The sequence below is a fragment of the Centrocercus urophasianus genome, unplaced genomic scaffold (genome assembly GCF_019232065.1).
Source record: "Centrocercus urophasianus isolate 14NV4802_14NV808 unplaced genomic scaffold, USGS_Curo_1.0 seq_16, whole genome shotgun sequence".
Classification (NCBI taxonomy): Eukaryota; Metazoa; Chordata; class Aves; order Galliformes; family Phasianidae; genus Centrocercus; species Centrocercus urophasianus.
The window spans coordinates 8,630,172-8,653,384 of NW_024884711.1; the positions used below are offsets into that span (position 1 = coordinate 8,630,172).

Below are 23,213 nucleotides of genomic sequence, written 5' to 3' on the forward strand. Positions count from 1 at the left end.
TTTAATTTCAAAGACAGCTTTATTTCCTCGTAATTGTCGAAAACAAGTCATTTTAGATTTAACCATTCCAGTTTACATGCTGCTGCTCTTCAGCTGAACGTATTCCAAAAAAGATTGACAAGTATGCATGTGCCAAGGACCAAATTACAGGGTTCTTTGGTGCAGTCAGTCCAAATTCTCAACCGATTTGAAGGATAATATGTACCAATAAAAAAACGCTGCTAGACTTGGATAGCAGCTCTGTCTTGCTTCACATTACAAATCTAAAACAGCTGTTCTCAATAAGCCAATATTTTTAATCAGACATTGCCTGAAAATTTTGTACAATAATCTGGACCAATGATGGTTCTGTACCCTCATGTTGCTGTGAAACATGACTTGAGCTAAAGGCAAAGACCGGTTATCTCAAGGACAACTGCTTCGTATTAGCATTCGGAACAGTGCATTTAAACTGTCTTCCTGTTGGGTCTCTTGCCTTTCTTTAAAATTAGTTTATTCTTAATGTAGCCACGCTTCCTTTTGGAGGTCTAAAAAGAAAAACAGAATACAATGCATTAGTTAATGATTTAATCTTGACCGCGATTTTAATGCCGTGCGTTGCAATCTGAGCATCAGATTTATTTTTAAAGAGCTTAATGGGTAAATCCTCAACTAAGTAATACCTGTTTATTATTTTTAAAACTGCAATTGTTAATTCATGCCCAGCATTTGCTTTGGTATGTGCTGTACTTTTCCAAGCTGCATATACACAATCTGTAGAGTTATTTTCAAAGCTTGAGCTGAGGCAGAATTAATAATTAACCAACGTGATAAAGCTTTACTAAATAGGCCAAAGAGCAGAAGTGACAGCATTAGTTTTGTTTGGAAATACCACCTTTTGCCCTATTTGGTTCTCTTTGAAGTTGGCAAGGTAGATAGTAATATTTGCACAAAAAATGTTTTTCAAAAATAAGAGAAACTGCACACGCATATTTTAATCTTTAGTCCTCTGCTGCCTGCAGGCTAGTTAGTGCTTTCTGCTCATGGGTCTTCATCAGTGTGTTTTAGGTTCCTCTTTCTTCTTTTTATTTAATAAAGGTGGTGATGGGGAGATGCTAGTCTTGGCTCATATTAAATTCAAATGCATAAATAAATAGTCAGCTCCTGGCAAGCAGAGCTGCACAGTGAGCAGCTCCCACACTTGCTGCAGTGTGCCATGCATAGCAGCAGGCTCCTTTATGTCCATTAAAGACAACTTTTTAACTTTTTGCTGAAAATAAGTGTTTTAAAGTGAGATATCAACACAGTACTCAGACTTGGTACTCTGGTGAGTTTGAGCAATGTCACCCTCACTGTGGAAGAGTGACAGGAGAAGGACTGGACTTCCACTATGGAAGCAAGCATTTGAAACCCTCAGCTACTACAGAACCCTCAGCACGTGCTTAACCAATCTGAGTTTAGACACTGGCCCCAAGTTCTTTCCTGGTTCACTCATTCCTTAATGGGAAATCCTTTAGTAGTTGGTGCTACAACAGCTGGTGCTGGATCAAAACTGCCTTTAGACAGAACCAGCATGTGCACAGCTCTAGCAAGGTCAGTGCATTTACAAATACTACTTACAGTCCTGCTTTATCACCTACAAGCAAAAGTTACACTGTATGTTAGGTTCAGAAAAACTTCTGTTATCTTTTTAAAGTACGACTAGCTTCTTTGGCAACTCTCAAATGCCTTATTTCACTTAAAATAAGCAACTTTTACCATTTTTACCAGTCCCCTCTAACACTCCTTATCTGTACTTATATGACGGATGTATGTTTACTGCCTGCACTAATTCACACACATTTCTTTCTGACAGGATTCTGGGATTCCTTTTGCAACGTATGTTAGCATATACAGGGGTGAGAAGCCATGAAGGACAGGGCTGCTGCTATGGTTCTCCCGTGCTCCCTGATAACAAATCCTTCTTAGCAGGCTGAAGCAGCACGCCAAACTAACACTAAGATGACATTGAACAGTAAGCAGCCAGACACTTAAGTTCCATCAACAAAAGTTTCATATTTAATTTATTTTATACAAAAGTGCCATTTTTAAACTTCTAGGCATCACTACTTTCAAACAAAGTCAGAAAGCAACTTCCACAGAATTTACTTAGTGAGCCATAGTTACTGAAACATGAATTGATTTACTTTAGAGATTATACTTCCAGTTACATGAAGACTTAGGAGCTGTAACAGCCAATGACACGCTCTATTTCCAGTTAGTGTTCTGCCTAAAAAAAATCTAGCCTTGTGTCTTCACATGCTTGTAAGTTAAGCAGACAGTAAATTAACAATTATTACCAGCAGGCAGGTCTGATATTGGACACTAACATGAACAGTATCCGTAATATTCTGGCTAGTGGAAATACATAATGCACCCGCTATGTGATTGACTTAACAGTAAACTGCCCTCTCTTGACCCTCCGAGTTACTTCACTGGGAACCCACCTTCTTTGACAAATACTTCTGTTTCGGTACAATGTTGGTTACTCTAAGTTTATGATCCAACGTCTCCCTGTTGTCTAGTTGTTTCACCTTGTATATTCTAACCAGCCAGTGCTCTGAGGTAAAGGCTTCCTCCAGATGTTTAAATTTAATGTCCTTGTTTCCAATCTCAGCGTTTCGCGTACGATCAAATCCTGGGGGTGTCCGAAAATCCAGCTACAAAGATCAGAGTTGTGTATTAGTTAAGGCAAAACCCGAAAGCACATCACCACAAACTGTGGTGCTTCATACCACAGGGCAGCAATTTCCACTGGTCTGGTCAAAGGATGCTACTTCCTTTATTATATTGGTCATTGCTACACAGAAAATCCTCTCTTATTCTCAACTGTAAAAATTGAGAAGTCTCATTCATTCCTGCAGTTGATGCAAGAAACAGCGCTTTGTATCTTCGATGGAAACACCACTTCTGCATTCAGAGATTATTCCAGTGAAAGACTAAGGTACAGCAGCTCATAGCAGGTTGGGGTTTTTTTTGGCACAGCTGTTAATGTGTACTTTTCTACTCTCGTACTGAAATAGTTTGCACTTCCATGTTTCTTCCGTTCAAGTCCAAAATAGTTTCTTATTGGGGTTATCAGTTAAATTTGACCCCTGTGTTAGGAACACGATCCCTTGGCTGCAAAGCTACAGCTGAATAAAGGGCTTTTGTGCAAAGAGGTCAGAATGAGGAGCCCGTGGGACAAGGGCTGGTGGTGAGAACAGGAGAAAAAAGCAAAGCAGGCCGATTTAGCTACAAACATGTTTGATGATCCCAAGAATTATGTGTTTACATCAATTATGCACTCCCCCTCTTATAGCATGGTGTTGCATAATATACTGGTGTGACTTGGGTAGAAATTGGATGGTTTCTGACAGATACTAAATAAAGACAATTATTAATAGTTCTGTTTTGCTGTTATGAACAACAAATGCTCCCCACCACATAAGAATTGAAGCTTATTGAGTGCTCTGCATAATGGAATTAGGACACTCATCTGAGACCAAGTAAAGGACAGCACAAAGCTAAGTGTCAGTCTAGGTTAGCAGTACAACTGCTTCTGCCTAAAGGCTCCGTGCAGAAAGTAGTTTGGAGGCATTATAATTAATTGGTGAAGATTACTTCCTTGCTTAACGATTCTACTATTAGGAGCAGTACTCAATCTAAACAGTGGAAAATGCATCAAAGTAACATTTGTATTCTCACATTTTAATTATGGTTTAGTAGAAGAGTTAGCACTAACCTGCATCTCTCCAAATCTGTAATAGGACATCTTATACATGAGGCAGTTCAGCAGTGTTGGAGAACCTGCCTTGTCTACCCGGAATTCTCCCTGAGGAGTGAAGTAATCGCTTTCCTTTAAAAGCAAAAGAAGATAGAGTCAATATAAACTAAACCTCTATGTAAGGTAATTTCTCATTCCTTTTTCCACAAAAACCAACAGAACAAACCACCACCACCACCACACCAACACAGCTTTCATAAAGAATCTAAATTGACTTAAAAGCCTGATTCGAGTCAGTCATGATGGTGCTCACTGAAGGTAGAATCAGTTGCAAACTCCTCACTGTAACCTAAAATGCTGCAGAACAATCTTTTTACATCCCTGTTCTTGTCTCACTACAAATTTTGTCACTTTTCTGTAAACAGTCACTGGAAAACTGACTTGAAAACATACAAACTAGTTGGAGGATGTCTGCCCGAATTACTCTTAAAATGTGCAAAGCACCATACTGTTAATATACAAGATCTGTGTGTTATTGTAGACTTCCTTTGTGCACAGTTTGTACATGTAATTTTTTTTGCTGTTTTCACCTCAAGTGCAAGATGAAACTCTCCATGCAGCTTCTCCATTATTCCTGTGCTGTCTGAAAGTTTTTGTTTGGCTTAAGCAAATATCACTACAGACTTCTGCAATCAGAGACATTCAAATAACTTCAACTCTACATAAATAAATATTAATGCTTGCTTGTCTCCTGCTATTACAGAGTTTGAAGAAATCTGTAACACCAACTATTTAAACATTCTGAATGCTCTGACTTGTTTTTTAGTAATTCAGTGGTGCACAGGAATGATAAAAGATACCTTGTTCTTTTATTACAATGCATAAAAGAAATTGAAAAGCTTTTGAGATTACTGACCTTTCATAGCTAAATACTGAAAGAACCCGTGCTACAGACTGCAAGCCTCTGCCCTGCTATTGTTCTGGAAGAACAACCCCTAACATATTTTTCAAATAACTGCAGTAAATAGAGATTTCCCTCCACTGTGATGAACACCAGAAAAATGACAAAGTAAATAAAGGTTAAAAAAAAGAAGAAAAAAGTGGAGGTGAAAATACAGAACACGTTCAGCCAAGAAGCCTTCAGTTTCCCTGCGTGCATTTCCACTTACCCGAATATCTTTGGGATGTTCCCCCTCTGCTATTCTCACCATCCACAAGAACTTATTGATGTCATCACCAGAGTAGCCGATCACACCACCAAAAATAATCAAAACATAATCCACGTCCAGACTTCGCATGATCTCGTATGCTGCCGATTCATTTGAGGACATGGCCTTTCCCACCTGCATCACAGCAAAAACACCCTCAGTATCTGTACAGCTCCCTAATGACCACGTGCTCAGGTCAAGCATCTGCAAGTCCAAAAATACGGTCACCCACCAGATCCCACAGTCTCCTTGTAAGTAAATAAAACAGATTGTCTTTATTTAGAAGGCCTAAAGCTCAACCTGAATGGAAAAGGCTTCTGCTCTGCAGGAGAAGGAAGGGCTGCCTACTGAAATGAGCTGTAAGAAGTGTGGTAACAACTGCTTTCCTTTTGTGGCAGCTACAGATTTTTTCAGTGACAGCTGCATTGCCAAAAAGTTGGTGTGGCAGAAAATGCTGTGCTGCAAATTATTTTCAGCCTGACAGGAATACATTTTTTAAAATGTTGGTGTTCTTTTGCTGTCCCCCTCCCTCCCTTTTTTACTTTCCTTCCTTCTGTCCCTCTCTACTACAGCAGCCATGCTGCACTGCGCTCAGTAGCAGATAGGGTTCCTTGGTGTGGAATTCAGGGAAAGTTTATGGAGAGAAAATACCAGGCTAGAGTTACCTTTGAGTTAAAAGCGTAGCACTGGCAAGCCAATGTTTTGGCCCTGAAAATCTTTTTAAAGCTGTATGTAAAAAATCTTCCGGAATGTTCATTTTTCACCTAAAAATTACTTTAAAAATCCACTTAGGTCACTAACTGGCATCTGCTCAGTAGTCCTGTTTGCCATAGAATCTCCTGCGCTTAAAAGTATAATAATGTCTCACTGTAGTAGAAGGGCACAACTACCATATAAATAATACTGAATCCAAATTGGTAAAATTCAGTTCAGAACTTGATTAGAAAATACTAAGCTTACGCTGCAATCTGTCAAAAAGAAGCTCAGTTTCTTAGCTATTATCTGTGTGAAATAATTTGGCAGATTTCCATTTCTGCGCAGGAAAAAGTCATCTGGCAAATATTTCAGGGCAATGCCTCATTCAGAACACAAGTTGAGAGATGTGCCACAAAGCACACGTAGTGCTTACTTCTCCCTTTGTTCGCAGATGGAAGCTAACAGTACCAACTCTCCAGTCATACTGAGGAGAATTCTTTATTAAAAACCATTAATAATCAGTGCTGTAACGTGCACAGTTACTGTGTGTACAAAGTACAGGTGGTTGTTTTATGGTCTGTCTATTCACCTTATACATCTTGTCCTGAAGAATCTGCAGGTTTGGACTTAGCATCTGTACTATAGATACTGGCAACAGCAAAACAGAGCTATCTATAGAGCAGGTGAACACAGACAGACAGACATTCAGTTTAGAAGCTCTGTAACACACTGACTCTGGCAGGTTGACAAGGAAAAAAAAGAGAAAAGCCTCATTACATGGGAAGGCTTGCTGACTAATATCAGCAACGTTGATTCAATTTCCCAAGCTTTCTTTTGGCTGATTCTAGCTCCCTGCCACTGCCAAAAGCACCTCACCTCACACATTTTTACAGTACTTTGTATGCTTCAAGCATACCTCAATTAATTTGTTCATTTTGAACGCTGCTTGCCAGCACATCTGGTCCAACTGCTGTGCTGGGTACTGACAGAAGACAGAAACTATTGTGTCACTTTCCTCAAGCTCTTCCTGGCCCTGTGCCCACATCACAGAACACAGGTCTTCTGGGAAGAAGCAAGCACTGAGTGATGGCTGACTACACAGCACCTAGGAAGGCTACAATGTATGGCGTTCCTTTGTTTCTGAAAAAAGGACAGCGCCTCTGTAGGCACAGACAGTGCTAACAAACGCCCTGCCTTAGATGGCACGCACAACCCTTATACTTCAGAACTGGAAGAAATTAAAGGTACAGATGTTTTATCAAACTGCAGATTTGAGAAAACAATCACTTCAAGTCTGCAACACTTCTATTGCTACTTTCTCCGATTTCCAGGATGTCTGAAAAATGCATTTCATACGGTTGGTTTTCAGGGTGCCACTCAAAATCCAGTCAAACGCGTTGCTGAACTGAAATGATCTGTGTTTGGGCAGTGCTGGCCGAGCAGTGATACCAGTGAGTTTTTCTAGTGCATATCTCAAGGGGAACGGTTACACAACTCGATGCTGTCCATCTTCCCACAAAGAAAATACGACAAACTGAAGTGGAGCCACAGTTCTGGAAACTCCAACAAAACAAAATGGAGAACCCAAAAGCAGAATTGATCATGTCTAGCTCCAAACCAACCTTTATTACAGAGCTGAACTAACAGCCAAGATACCTGCTCCTTCCACCTCTGTTTCTTTGTGTCATACTATCCTTCAATAAACATCTACACTTTCTGTCCAGAAGAGGACACTTTGGTGCTGGCACTCGCAGATCATTGCCATGCTTACCAGAGCTATGTGGCTGTTGTTCCAAGTGTTGTTGTCAACCAGCGTGGTCCGATTGGCCATCCCTGCGATCTGATAACCGTAGTCCCACCACGACATTACCCTGGCATGCTCGTCTGTGTTTTGTCTCAGCCAGTAGTAGGCTTCCCTGAAGTCATCCAGGATATTGCGAGTGCTGGAAAACAGAGTTCATTTTATTCACATCAGTACAAATATTGGCAAGGAATTGACTGCATCATGATAAATCTGGGCTCACAAACAGAGTCTTTTTTATACTTTCCACTCCCTAAGAGGCATTCAGTCCCTAGCCTGTACTCATGAGCTTAAACTAGTGGACAGCTGAACAGCCAGAAGCTGAAACTGCTTTTCAAGACGTGATTAAATGCATTTCCAATTGAATATATATTCATTAACAAATTGTATGACCCAAATACCTTTTTTTTTTCTTTTTTAAACTATTATGCTTACTGGCTTTGGACAGGATTTATTTTCATGTATTCATATTAAGTATTTTTTGAAATGTTATGTATTTTTGAAAAGTAGAACGTTAAGACTTTTTTTTATTCAGATGACAGTTTTGCCTTAATATAACAAAAAGCAAAACAAGTTACAAATGCAAAGGAACTGGAAATGCTTTTGCCCTATAATTATTTTCAAACCTGTGACACTACTTACCCATCATGGTTATAGGAAGCAAGAACAACACTGGGGCTGGAGTACGCATTGCTTGTTACCCACGTACAGTGGACAGCAAACATCATCAACAGCATCAGCATCAGCATGGTAACAATGTTTTTGATGTTGGGCCCTAGTCCTTCTTCTGTTTTCTCCTGTTCAGATACATGTTTTCTCACTTTGCCTGCCTGAACAAACACAAACACAGCTGTTATGGCAAATTCAATCATCCATAGCAGTGAAACCAAAATGGCCTTTCCTTCACTACATGCACTTCATAAAAGCTTTGGGACACTGCAAAAATCAGCAAAGTTCTATTGCAAATTAACTAATATGCACAAGAACGTTTTGACAACGCAGCAAATTGAAAGACTGGATTATTCCCCAAAATCTTTTCAGAAGAAGAAAATCTGCTATATGTGACTTAGCTTAGTGTGATGATGCCCTTTTATAAGGTGGAGTGGAAGAGAGAGAGACACTGGAGTCTACTGTGAGGAACAGGGAGAAACCCTCATGCACTGGTTAGTGTAACACAGGCTAAATAATAAAAACATGAGTAGGTAACACCATCTTCTTCAGGAATATGAGTACAGAAATACCTTCCCATAAAATACAAGAATAAAATTATTGTTTAATTTCACTCTGTCTAGGAGGGAATACAAGAGGGAAGCAGTCAGACACTGGGTGACACAAAACCACTGTATTAAAGGAGAGGGAGCAACTGCCTGCCATCACCCATCTAGAAAGCTGGGTCAGTACTGCAGACTTCCTTTGGTTAAAGGCTCGCTGCTGATCGGTTAGAAGGCACCACTTCTCTACTGACACTGATTTTCTTTCAGAGCATCACTTACAGCTTATTGGAGAAGAGCACTTTGTTACTCTAAATTTCAGATCTTTAGGAAAGTTCCAAAAAATAACAAAGCTTATCTCTATTAAACTCCTAACTTCTGCTCCCTGTCCTCACCTTATCATACAAGTTGCCAGGGTTCCTTTTGTCATCCTCATCGCTGCTGTCCTCTATTGGTGGATTCTCCCTCTTCATATCATCACCCAAGTAACGCTCAAAGACATTAGAGAAAGCAATTGCAGACAGCATACAGACCACAGGAGTCAGAGTGAGCATCAGACGAACCATCACACCAGCAAAGTAAACGGCACTGATTGCATACAGAGCAACTGCAGAGGAAGAAAAAAGAAACCTACTGATGACATTTAGAAAGTAACACTCCCTGTGACTGCACACATACATGCTCACCAGAAAACTATTTTTGGAAGTGGGCTGAGTATCTGTGTGTATAAAGACTGAAGCGTGCATCTTGCACTGCTTTTTAATTTACATGGATAATTAATCAATGCGTATCCCTTTTAAGCCTCAAGTCCTTCCTGAAACTCATCTTGCCAACTATTAACAATAACATGACTCCATTTTCATATTCATTAATAATGTGTCAGAAGATCCATTATTAGCGAAATTTAATAGCACACACCAAAAAAACTATTGGAGTAGTAGGTAGTTTCATTTGGTTAGAATGGCCAAACAAGTTATTAAATCTGAAAAAACAAAGAGCAAGGATTAGATTCTCATATAAACATCAAAATTTAATTTAGAGACATTCCTGAACAAATGGGGGCTTGTCTACATTACAATACAGATACAGAAGATGATACTGCAAGCCCTATTCCTAAGCAAGTTTTCCTGGACAGTATTATCTCCGCTCCCTTCCTTTGCTTCCCCTCACCCTTTCCTCCCCAAAAACCCCAAACAAAGCAGCAACAAAACAAGAACAAAAAAAAAAAAACCACAGGATTTTCAATATAGGAATATTCACAACACTTTTCATAGGAGAAAAAAACAAGAATGCAACCTGCATGCCGTGTTAGGAACATCTGTTGTTCATGTAATAGTGGTTATTGCTAGTTTGCTACAGCTTGACACAAGCATACACTTTTGTGAAAGATTTGTGATTAGCCGCAGAAATTATTAAGGGGCACTGATTTATCAAATTGCATTGTATAAACATTTTGCACTTTGCAGTGCAATGGTATGGCTCTCTGCTCTCACTCATGGGTCTCTTTAAGCTGACTGAGATGCTGCAGCATTAGCAGGCTGAAAGGGAGTCTTGCAGCACTGCTTTTTGCAAGGACTCATGTAAGCAAAAGAGCACAAAATACTCCGAAGTCACAGGATTGAACACAGTAAATGTTCCTGTTGCTCATGGCGTAGTTCCAGTAGGCTGCTGTAATGGACTGTAACCTTCTGCCTCCGTAACAGAATGACAGAGTGTGTGCTTCACTCCTCCTTTTGGGCTACAACTCCAAGTTACATCCTCAGAAGCCTCATTCATAGCCCCAGCAATCTGCTCTCAAAGTAAAGCTTCATACAAACAAACAATTTGTTGTCACTGGCACTGGGAGACCCCACGCCTCTGCTTAGGCTTGTGCCTTATCTAGCACTTGCTCCACAGCAAGTGATTCAGTTCACTAAAATAGTTGAAAATCTGTTAAGAAAAGGCACTTTGCATCACCCTCTGTGGTGGGATGACTGCCAGGTACCCAGAGAAGAATCAGGCGCCTTGGACCTGCGTGGGGGAGGGTTGCTGCTCTTCACCTGGGTGTGAAACTGCACCCCTAACCCGAGGGCTGTGCAATCCACACACAGGAGAGCCACACAACAGCACTGCACAAACGCTCTGACCCCACCTCGCAATAAGGCACTCCATCACCAACCCACCCCTCTCCACATGAGCTGCATTTTCATTAAGCTGCAAATACTACTGCATGCAGGCAACTTTGAACATTTCCCCCTCAAACATATCACATTCTAGAAGAGGTTTAAACATGTCATAAACCAGCTTTGAGCAAACAAAACCAAAACAGAATCAAGTTGAAGACAAGAGGTTTTGAAACGATTTTGAAATATTTTCTCTTACCAAAGACTCTTTCATCATTGATGTTTTTGATACAGAACCACAGCCCTGCTGGGAAAGTACACACGAGAATATGCAGATCAAAAAAGAAGGAAACCCATGTTGTAGGCTGATGCTCAGACACAGAGGCAATGATCGGGATGTGAATTTTCGCATACCTTTTTTAAAAAAAATTCAGTTCAAATTATTTTGAAGAGATAAAATTATTAAAACTTGTAAGCATTAGGAATTCTGAAATTCATTTCAAAGGAAGCATTGCAATTTAAAATGCTAAGTGCTTTATTTAGCAGAAACCTGATGAAACTTTAGTACCAAAAGATCCCCATGTCTTATTGTATGTAGGAAGTATTTTTGTGCAGAGCTATTTCAAGCATCAGTATAAAGGATCATTTCCATACTAATTAAAAGAATGAGAATTACAGGTGCTTTGTTCTATAATGGCTAAATAGGAAGCCAATTTCACCAGAATGAAAACACACAGCTATGGAAGCCGTCGTCGTATTCCAGCAGGACACTCACCCATGACAGCAAATTTCCTAGGATTTCAATAGTGTATTCTGAAAGCCTTTTTACATACCAAACACCTTCATTTGCTTAGTGCATTAAGCCAAATATTAAATACCAGTCCAGTTACTGATGTCCCCACATTTTCTCAGGTGCTTAAAATCAGGTCTGATCTACACTTGGAAATGCATGTTAACTAAACACATTGAACACTCAGTGCGGATAACGACAGAATTGGGTTCCACATGAAGAGACAGCTCTGCGTACAGCCCTGATCTGGGAAGCTACGTGACCAAATGGTGAGCTATCAAACGTGTCCTTTTCTTCACTGATATCCAGGTCTCACTTAGAAACTGACGTGTTTTAAACACAATGTGATTCTTGAATGTAGACAAGCCCTCCAAATTTTGATGTTTGTACATGTGTGAGCAGACTGCTTCATTTAGAGGCAAGGAACAACATCTATACATTTTTCAAATAAATGTGAGGCTTCTTTACTGTTAGCTATTCTACTACATTTATTACTGGGTTGGTACAGAATCTTTTATCAGCTGGCCTTCGAAGCCTGATAAAAAGCTGAACTGTGAATGTTTGAAGTTCTCCTACCCCTGCCTTTAATCTTAAAGATCTACCAGTTAAAACAAACCTTCAACACATTTATCTTCAGAATACCTTTGGTTTTATTCGTAATGTCCATTATTTAAGTGTCTGGCTAAAGAACCGAGCACTGGAATTTGTAAAGTTAACTAAACTGAAATTTATTTACAGAAACACACATGAATAAACCAAAACTGTTCAGAGTAGACATCTGTATACACAGAACAGATGTATGAACATAATAGACAGGCACCATGCAAGATCATGTGTAACAACTTCGTGATTTCGTGCAATGCTGCGCAATGAAAACAGTGTAAGTTTAAGGTTCTTAGTAATTCTGAAATGTGCCCTCAAGTGTTGATACCACCTTTCATTATCTTATGCTGACATGACGTTTCATAGACAAACATACAATTAACATTCTCAAAGATTTCCAAAGAAGCAAGAAATTCAATAAAAAAATTTGTGATGAAGATAAAATGGTTGCAAAGACCACGGAACAGTTACTGCCAATGTTCTCTTTAGATAACTGATCAAAATCAACTGTATTCTCATTTACTGAAATACTAAATGGATTTGAGAATGAGGAGAACAAAAGATTATCAGTTTTCAGTAGAAACTATGAACTAATGATAGCTAACATTATCCTTTATCTTTACTTACCCGGTGTCCCACAGAGAATAAAATCTGCCACTCCAAGGAGCGATATAACCTGAAAATGAGAAGAAAGGACAAGACTTTTGCTGCCTAGGTATTTAAATGCAATAATTTGTCTACATCTTTAAGTGAAAGCACAAAACTAAACACCACAAGAAATTTCATTAAATGTGTAGAATAAGTGAACTAGGCCTACTGCATCAGGTAGCTTAGGATGTCTACCAATCATGAACCTAGTTTTAGTGATGAGATCACACTGGACATGTTCAGTAGCAAGACATACTGAACTATCTGACACCTCCAGAAGTCAAGGTGATGCAAAATAATTTAAATATTTCTCAAAGAATGACTGATAGCAATCTACGTTCTGTAAAGAAGTACAAGAAAAAGAAATGATGTGTGGTCCAGATGTTAGCACCTTGCTGCAAGAGGATTATTAAGAAAACACAAGGGGGGGCTGAGTGCCATGAGAGATGATCAGCAGCCTGAATCACACAGCAGGTAAGGAAAAAGGGAGGGAATCAGGTTTGTTCTGTGTGGTGAAGCAGTGACACTTATGGAATCTCAGAAATGGATGCTAACACTTTCTAAGAAATGCAACATAAGACGTATTTTGCAACAGATTGAGATTAGAAGCCAAACATCTTGATAGGCCAGTCTGAAATTTTAATTTTTTTTTTACAAATATTAGTAGGATTTGCTCTTTCACCCTGGAAAGAGAATTATAAACCATCAAGGTTTAGAAGACTTAAAGGCAAATATTGATGCTAAGTAATCTTTTGGAATAACGGTATCATAATTAACAAAAATAAAACTTGCAATTAAATGTCCAAAAAACAGCTGATACCATAAAAAAATCTACAGTAGAAATACTGCTAACAGGAAGTACAAGAAAGAACTCCATTAATATAAAAACAAGTTAAACTTGAAGAAAGTGGTTGTTTCTTTTGTAAACCAACCAACCTCTCTAAAAAACATAACTATATATGAGGTATATATTAACATCACCCAGTTTATACCAAGCAGAATTCAGTTTTGGCATGGGTGACATTTATATAGGAAAACAGGTATGGAAGAAAAGTATGGAGGTAGATGACCAAAGAAATATGTCACAGAATCAGAAAAAGGCAGTGAGGCATGTGAGGAACTCAACCATGCAAAAACAAGCTTAATTTTGTGAGGCTGAGTAGAGCTATCTTGAAGACTGGAGGCTGAACCACAGAAGAGGAACTTACAGACATACATTAATTTCAGTGATATAGAAATCAGGTTCAATTATTCAATAAAGTAGCTTTATCTTGATTTATCAGTGGTATACAGAATAGATTAACTATGTTTATCTTCCTAATGGGCTTTTGCTACAGTTCTGTTCCTCATTCTAACCTGACTTCTTGCATCATACTATGAAAGAATGAGTCCTGCATGCACACGTTTTATAATGCTCATCTCCCATTCTTCAATTCTAAATGCTCTCTTGGTATTTTGATGTGATACTGATATCTCTGCTCTTCAGCTGATGATCTATTTGATCTCTTCAGCTGATTTATAAGTCTAAATTTCCCCAGTATTTTTAAACCCAGGAAAGAATCCTGCAGCCCAGAATTCAGAGTGAATGCCAGCACACAGACACATGAGGTAATATGGGTGCTGGTTTGCTCTGAGGTTACCAACATCTACTTTTGACTCAGCCCGAGTTTTGATTACCTTGGTTACCTGCTCCAAAGAGAATCTGTTTTCATGTTTATTTACCTGTGTATGTCAAATAGATGACACTCAGGAATACAATACCAGCAGCCAGTGAGACGCCCAAGAAGAACAACGTCTGAAACTCTTGCTTTGTTAGCCTGTCTCTCAGATACTGCAAAAATGCATAAGCCTGCAGCAATGCAAAAACACCTAACGAAAGACAAACATTTCTGTTTAAATGCTAAAAACAATTGTAAAAGCAATTGGCAAACTTAGTCCCTATTTGGGTTAGAAAAACACACACCATGTATATCCTTACATCTGAAAACCAGTATAAAATTACATTCTGACAAACTGACTTTAATAATTAATAGAGATGATAGTTCCTCAGTTATTGCAATGAAGTGATTTACCCACAAAACGTTCTTTGCTTATTATGTATTAAAAGCTGCCTTTTTGCTCCCAAAGTAACTTGGGAATAAGGGGGAGAAACATCTGAAAACTAGACTGCATATATTTTGACAAAGGCCAGTTTAATATACCTACATATTATGAAAAAACAACATGCAGCTCTTGGCTAGCTTGAGTAATGAGTTACAAACAAAGACTCTGGACATCATAAAAAGTAAGTCTAATAAAGAAATGTATGGAAATCAAGTTACTGAACCAAACAATAGGATTTAATGGAAGGAAAAAAGAAACCAACATCTAAGTAACACAATCTGAGTTATACAAAGCTAGTGCTGAAACACCAGAACTTGCTGGGTAAACATCCTGCACCCTTAAAAAGAATAGTTCCAAATCTAATATTAAGCATGGGAATTCTCTGCTGTTATTTATTTCAATGTATATAATCACATCAATCCAATGATTTCACCACTCAACAGCTAAAATCACTGGTAAAAAACCAAACACATGAACTCAAGCATGTGGTGGTTCTCTAATCATGAAACCGTCATACATGATGTTGAAATTCATTAGTTCCAAAGCCCCAGAGAAGAGCAAAATCTCTCTTCACTAAATAATTGTAAAATTATTCTGATGCAAACCATGGTGTGATAATTTTTACTCTATCCATTATATGCAGAATGTTGAAAGAATCTCAATTAAAATAAAAAACATGCTAAAAATATTTTTTTCTGGTGAATTTTAATCAACATCCAATTGCTCTCCAAAATACATTTTAAGTGACAATATGTAACTGAAACAAGGAGCCATCTAACAAATTAAGCTGTACCACAAAACCGCTCTGTGCTCCTAATAAATAATATGCATGCTCCTGCGTCTAGCAGACTTAGTAAAGGTTACTGCTGTCAAGAAATCAAGATGTCTGAATGCTTAACAGCTACTGAGAATAAGCTTAGTTTAAGAAAACAAAGAATCAAAAAGATTAAAATCAGTAATTTAAAAATCAGCCTCCTATATGTAATCTGTCATCTGTAGTTAACTCACTTTGAGAAATTATCAACTCTAAAAACAAATGGCTCAATAAGAACTGTGTTTACCAGTAACAAATGTTTCAATTATACAACACTTGAAAGCAGCATTATATTGCAATAGAGCAGAGATTATCAATATGTAAAATAAGTGCTTGTCAGAATGCATTAGTGATTCAGCGTTATGGAGGCATTTCACTTCCATTAGCTCACACAAAGAAGGATAATGTGTTGATTGGAAAGAAAACTTCCCTACAGATACTAAATAGTACCTATTTTCTTCAACAATTTGGTTTGTTAGTTTGTGCCGTTTCTAATACAAGGAAACAGAGTCACAAGGGCTTGAGGTTTTCTTGTGCTGAACAAGCTGTTTGGAAGCAAACAGTTTTCTTACCTGCAGCTGCCATGTGTTCACTTGTTCTAATTGGTTGAAATCCCACAAAAGGTATCTGCATTGATAATATTAACCCAACAATGTAGAAAGTGCTGTATGCTGGAAAAAGAAAAGAGGGAGAAAGCAGACGAGAAAAGTGTGAACAAAATTGTATACACATTGCAAAAAGCACTGATTCCACAGTAGAACCCATTCCTCATCTCCAAACAAAGAATGACACTGAAACACAACTGTACTGTTTTAAATATTCTGGCCATTACTTGTTTCCCCTAAAAAAACACATGAAGCAAAGTAGTGCTCTTCCTAACTGCACTGTTGTTGCTTATTTTTCTTCCTATAGAAGTGAACTGTCTACCTAAAATGCTGTAGCTTTGCAAGTTTTCTCTTCCCGTTTGGTTTCCTTAGTTTTCCAGAATAGGGGTGGGAGAAGAGATCTCAGATAACAAGTGAAAAAAGCAGCTTTCCATATGAGGATAAATTAAAGGAGCCAGGCTGCAAACATACAAAACATTTAAGAGTGCACTTACAGAATGAAAAAGGTATGCTTGTTCTGTTTTTAATACAAGAACAGAGGCATGCCAAGAAACTGAAAAGCAACAGAAATAAAAATGAATATTGAGCATCTGTACTATCAGATCTATACCAATAGTGTGCGCTCATAACCCTCAGAAAGCTGAGGCCAAGAACACAAAAGTATTAATACCACAATTCATTATTTCAACTGAAACGATATTCATGTACTTCATTCTGACAGGATTTGGTTCCTAAATAATCCAAAGTGAGAAGGAGATGGAATGACAAGAGAGAAATACCAACTACGAACAACCGCAAGTCCACTTACACTGGAAGCAGCTCCCCAGCTCCAAATCCAAACAAGGCTTTCTTCCCTCAGTTGCAACCAGCAATGACGTACCTCCAAGATTTTTAAAACATTCTTACACATCATAAACCACTGGGCTTTGTTATGGCTTCAATCTTATGAGGAGATCCTTGTCCTCATATAATCCTCTACTAAGACAACAGGTTTGGGGACCCCATCATATACCACTGGTATTATTTTTGTTGTAGCTGTGTACTACACTCCTAAGATACTGTATGCTTTGCAAAGATCACAACAATGACTGTCATGATGCTTCCAACCACTTCCAGCTGTCTTTGCTGCCAAATCCTTTGAAGCATCAGTATTCTGCTGCTTGGCCTTGCTACCCCTCTATTCCCTCTTTATGCCACTGAAATGTATTTTTGCTGTAGGAAACTTCATTTTTGAAGAACTCACTACAACATAAATCACTTACTGTATCATAAAAATGCTGCAACAGTGCCATCCTGTGGAGGTTTAATGATGGCATAAATCACTAGATTTCACACCTGTTAGACCATTTTGAAGAATCATTTTTAATTCTACAACTGCTATGCTTCATTTGCCCACTTTATTCACACCCCTCAAAGCCCACTTCTCTCAAGCAGCCATCACATCTGCCTGCTTGGTATTGAAGGAATAGGTAGTCTGAGACAACTTTTTGAGGAATTCATTACATGAAGGTGATACTGCACCACAAACTACCCATGTTCCTGTGCAAAGACTGCGCAAACAGCAGAATGTAAAACCAAGAATTTGATTTGGATTCCTGAAATGTATTTGATATCATGGATGCCCCATCCCTGGAGGTGTTCGAGGCCAGGTTGGATGGGCCAATGGGCAACCTGATCTGCATCTAGTAATTTAATGGTGGGTAACCCTGCCCACAGCAGGAGGGTTGAACTAGATGGTCTCTGAGAACCATTCCAACCCAAGCCATTCTATGATTCTATGATTATAACTTTGACTGGACCAAAAACTGAAAAAAACTGACCTTCTTTTGGATAAAATAATTTCACACAATTTCAGTTATTGTACACTGCGCAAACTAGAGAAAAAAAACTACTAAAACTACTCTAGAGGATACAATCAGCAGTTTTCAATTAATGGATTAGAATCACCAGAAACAAACACTTATTATCTTAAGCTTTACAGTACTTCAGTAGTTAATAAAAAACATATGATAAGACACAACACAAAAGCAAGAAATTTAGTTTTATATGCGGGCAGATCGCAGAATTGTTTGATTAGACTAGATGACCTTTGAAGGTCCCTTCCAACTCCAAGGGATGCTTTTCTGCTCCACCTACTGCAGGGAAACCTGTTTTTATCAGAGGAGTTGGAATAGATGATCTCCAGAGGTCTCTTCCAATCACTACAATTCTGTGATTCTGTGATTACAGCTAGATAAGGTTGCTCAGTGCCTGGTCCAGCCTGACCATGAGCATCTCCAAGGACAAAGCAGCCACCACAGCTCTGGGCAACCTGTTCAGTTGCCTCATCACCTTTATTGTAAAAAAAATTCTTCCTTATATCTAATCTAGATCTCCCCTCTTTTAGCTTGAAACCATTTCCCCTTGTCTTATCTTTAAGGTTTTTTCTTTTGAAGTACACACACAAAAAAAAAAAAGAAAAAAAAAAGAGTAGGTTGAAGTGAAAATTGCCAAATCTCCCAAGCACACAAGGCTTAAATCTACATCAGTTCCTTTCCAAACGTAAAACCATTCATGTTTTAAACTTGTGAGAAACTACAAGAGAAACTATACAGAAAATAATAGAAGATAACATCCTGCATTCAAATAAAGAGGCTATTTTTCTAAAATGCATGCAGATTTTACTAGCTACTGTCATCTGTCAATAGGTTACAAAAAGTTCTCGCTGCACATTGGTAGCCTTCAGAAATAGGAGACTCCTGCATGCACACTAATAGCGTATCACATATGCTCCAAAAATATCTTTATCTTCCCTACTTCAATGAGCTTTCATCTTACCCTATCTGAATATCTGGCAGGGAAACACACTTCCATTTCTACCCAGAAATGCTTGAACATTCCTATCAGTTTTTACAAAAACATCCTGCTAAACAAACCTAGAACATGCACATTGCTGCAAGGTGCACAGACATCTGTGAGGCCTCCTATGGACGTTTCAAAAAACAAGAGTACTGATGCTTCATTGTTTCTGGTTACCACATCCTTTCAGGATTTTATAACAAATAACTTTCACTTTCTCTTGCCTAACTCACAGAAGCTGAAAATGAAAAGATTTAATGAAGTGATTTTAAAAGAAAAACAACACAGATTGCTCTCCCCTGTAATTATAAGCAAGTAGTTAATGAAAAAGTTCACTACTACTAAAATTAAAAGTGGGTAAGAATTTCCTCCCTTCTTTAAGTTTATTTTAGATTCTGGATTATAACAATAGATAAGCAAGAAGCAAGAAACAAATATCTGTATTACGGTATAAAAAATGAAAAACAGAATGTGAGTAACTATTATATATTTGAAGCACTACAGGCTATCTGTAAATATTCTGATTCCCCTAGTAGGTTCCGAAAAAAACCAAAAAAATTATTAAAAATACTAAGAGAAAATCAGTACTAAAATGGGTGACAAATATACATTAACTAACACAAGACATGACACTATAGTTCAGTGAATTCTATGCTCTCAAACTATCTTCAGTAAAGGTTTCACACAAAGGGATCAAAAACCTTTCTAGCTACTTTACACATTTTTGAATCCTCGAATTGCTTGTTTCATTCACATCCACACGACAGCCAACTGATTTAATAGGTAATAAATCTCAACTGTTGACACAGTATGTAAATATCAGGCAAATCAAATTAAAAAAAAATTCTCCTAAGATTGCTATCCAAACATTTCTGTAACTGGCAGTAAGGTTGACCCATTAACCCAAGAAAATGTAAAGGAATCAAGTGGAGGCGGCAGACTATTGTGCTGCATTTGAGTCCAGCCTATAAAGCTTATATGGTTGCTTAAAATTCCCCATGTCTTTTCCTGTGTAGGTCACAATATACTGTAACATTTGCAAAATTATTGCTGCAAAACGTTTTAAAAATAGCAGCTGTTTTATGTACTAGGAAAAGAAAAAAGATGAAACTTTCTTTTTTATTTAGAATGCACCCACACAATGTACAAATTAAATGCACTAACAGGATTTTAAGAATATCAAACCATCCAGTTGTTTCTTTTTTTCAGTGCACCAGAAAGTAGAAAATGAATTAGCTGCAATGTATCTGAAATTTTGGAAATGTGAACAGGACGTCTTAACTCTCTACTGTTGCAGACAGCAACTGACTATAGTCAGTAATTCAATTAATGAAATGCAATTTGATGTGCAATTACTTCATTCCCACCTAATACAGAAGACATCAGTGTAATTTCGTATCTCATGATCTAGCACTTGACAATGACTGTTCAAAGAACAAAACTTACCAATGTAGACCCTCCTGCTGTACCTCTGCATCAGCAGCAGAACAAACACGTGCAGTGGAATAAGGTTGATGATGAAAACATAACCACCCCATGCAGAGACCTGTGAGAATTGGAATGGGAAATCAGCTGCAAGAATATTTATGACAGTCAGTGCTGACAAGAAAACACAAAAACCATTTAGACATGAAGTCAGAACTACTGGTAATACCAGAATCTTTCTCAAAACGTTTCACCAAAGGAAAGGAAAACAAAGATATACAAACCCCCATAAGCAGTAATATCAAAGCATTAAAGACATTTGAAATGGGCTACTGCATTTTCATGCTGTCTTGCTTACAGCTCCACAGCTCCTCCCAAGATAACTTGGGCTGGCTGGCAAACAAGAATTTGATGCTGGGGGCTTTTCCTCATGGTGATGGATGCAGCACATGGCAGCAGCAGTACTCCCACCTAGGATTTGAGATTTCCATTCGACACACAGAAAGCACAATGCCCTGCACTTTTTGTTTCCATCCAGAAAGAAGAAAGGGAGCAAGGAACACTGGAACCCAACAGAACCGTTGGGACAACACAGCAAAGGGAATTTGCAGTGTAAGAAAAGAAACAAATGGAAGAGGGCAGATACACAGGGAAGCAGGGCTGAGCACTGTGGAGTGGCGTACAGCAGGATCAAGGAGATTGTGAACCTGTACAAACTGCGGTGCTTGAGAACTACGGGTAAGATGTACTCAGAACTGAAACGTTGCAGTGTTATCGTTGTATCACTCATTGTTGGTGTAGATAAAGAATTAATGAGCTACTATTAAAATATGTTATCTAAATTTTTAATACATTAAGAAGGGCTAATGTTCACTAGGCAGTCTGTATTTAACATGTTCTCTTGTCAAACTGCAGTCTAGACTTCTCCCATATGTACCATGCCTACCCCAGATCTTCATTTTCAGAATGCAGCAGCTATGTGGTTTTTACTTCAATTGTACTCTAAGGCTTAGTTTCATGCAGGTATTTTTAAAGCCCTAGAATCCAGAAACCCAAATATCTGTATTTGATAGAACAAATTCTAAAATAAGGGCAAAGTCAAATATTGCTTTCTGATACTCTAACTGCAAAACCAGGCACTTCAAAATTCGGGGTAACTGATTTATACAATGAGAAACAAGTAGAAAATTTGAGAATTTTCTAGGAAATAATTTCAGATTATTGTCATTCTACTGCCACATCACTACCATGAGCTATCACGCTTTACGCAGGTGTGTGGAACTGCTGAATCACAGCCTGAAGCACTGATTGACCACCTGAGGCGAGCACTGAGTCAGCCACGGAGCACAGGTGAAGGCAATTCAGCTGTGTGATGGAAGGGCTGGAGCCTGGCTGCACCTCTCCTAGACCCCCCTGGATTGCCAGTGGGAAAGGATCTCTGCTGGAGATCCCTCCTCTGGAGTTTTGCAGTGAGCCCAGGATGCAGGTAAGCGTTCTATCTATTCTCTTTTTGTTTATTATAATCTGCTTTGCCAAACTCTCGTTTATTTAATAACTGTAACACCTTTATACTCATTGACTATACAATAGGCAATTTCATATTCTGAGAGAAAATACTATACAAAGACAGGTAAGATAAGATAGAATGAGAACAAATGTGTAATTAGGACATTGCCACGTTCTGGCAAAGGCTTCAGTGATGCACATAGCAAGTAGCCTGTATGGACTAGAGACTTGTATTTCTAACTAGCATTTATTCGCTAACACTGAACTAGATCTACACTGAAGATTGTACTGGAGGTTTTCAAATGTTTCCTTGCAGAGTTGCAAGTAATAGAAACATGCCAATACTCTAATAAGTACTCAATTTAAAGTTTTATTTTTCCTTTGTCATTACAAAGCATCTGAAGCAAAAGAAACTAATGTTAAATAAAAGCTAAAATATTTAAGTGCAAGAAAAAACATTTCATCCTTATGGAATGCAACGTGATATTATGAGTCAAATCACCAGAGTTAGACGTGTACCTTAAGCAGATTCAGATATAAGTAAAGCTTCTTTCAGTTCATGCAATATCCATCTCTCATACAAGGAGCAGTTCCCCACATTCCACAAGCATGGAATCACCCTCGCTACCTCAAAACTGTCATTGTTTAACTTGCATTGAAAAGATCACTCGTTCCACCAAAGGAGGACAAACTAATACTACATAATGCATATGATGATTATGTTGTTCTAGAAATTTATGTAAGCAAAATGCCAAGGAGGGCATCTTATTGAAATACTTCCTCAAAAAGAAACACAATATATGGAAAGCCACCAAGAGAGATGAAGCAGGTGAGCTCTGTAACCAACCAAATTCTCATCTAATCACTGACACTAATTTATAGAGAAACAGATTAAGCTTTTAGCAGTTGGCATTGCTTTGAAGGAAAATAAAAGAATAATATATAAAAGAAAACGAACATTAATTTACATTAAGGACTGAGTGTCATGATGATGTGGGAGCTATTGGGAATAGGTGAACGGTTGGACTGGATGATCTTTTAGGTCTTTTCCAACCTTGGTGATTCTATGAGTCTATTCTTTAAATTCTGCCACATGCACACTCAAGACCATATCCCTTCCTTCTTGAAAAGTTCCACAG

At 38.3% G+C, this 23,213-nt stretch overlaps 1 protein-coding gene across 1 annotated transcript in view; it reads right to left on the reverse strand.

Annotated features, from left to right (window-relative positions):
- STT3B (STT3 oligosaccharyltransferase complex catalytic subunit B) overlaps positions 1 to 23,213 on the reverse strand; it is a 48,631-nt gene continuing 25,418 nt past the window's right edge. Inside the window, exons 5-16 of the mRNA XM_042816681.1 lie at positions 20,590 to 20,689; positions 16,273 to 16,371; positions 14,506 to 14,652; positions 12,763 to 12,811; positions 11,002 to 11,156; positions 9,036 to 9,247; positions 8,072 to 8,259; positions 7,400 to 7,571; positions 4,894 to 5,067; positions 3,743 to 3,856; positions 2,466 to 2,678; positions 1 to 527 (exon numbers count right to left, since the gene is read on the reverse strand). Coding sequence (XP_042672615.1) covers positions 447 to 527; positions 2,466 to 2,678; positions 3,743 to 3,856; positions 4,894 to 5,067; positions 7,400 to 7,571; positions 8,072 to 8,259; positions 9,036 to 9,247; positions 11,002 to 11,156; positions 12,763 to 12,811; positions 14,506 to 14,652; positions 16,273 to 16,371; positions 20,590 to 20,689 — 1,704 coding nt within the window. The 3' untranslated portion in view covers positions 1 to 446. The remainder of the gene's footprint in view (positions 528 to 2,465; positions 2,679 to 3,742; positions 3,857 to 4,893; positions 5,068 to 7,399; positions 7,572 to 8,071; positions 8,260 to 9,035; positions 9,248 to 11,001; positions 11,157 to 12,762; positions 12,812 to 14,505; positions 14,653 to 16,272; positions 16,372 to 20,589; positions 20,690 to 23,213) is intronic.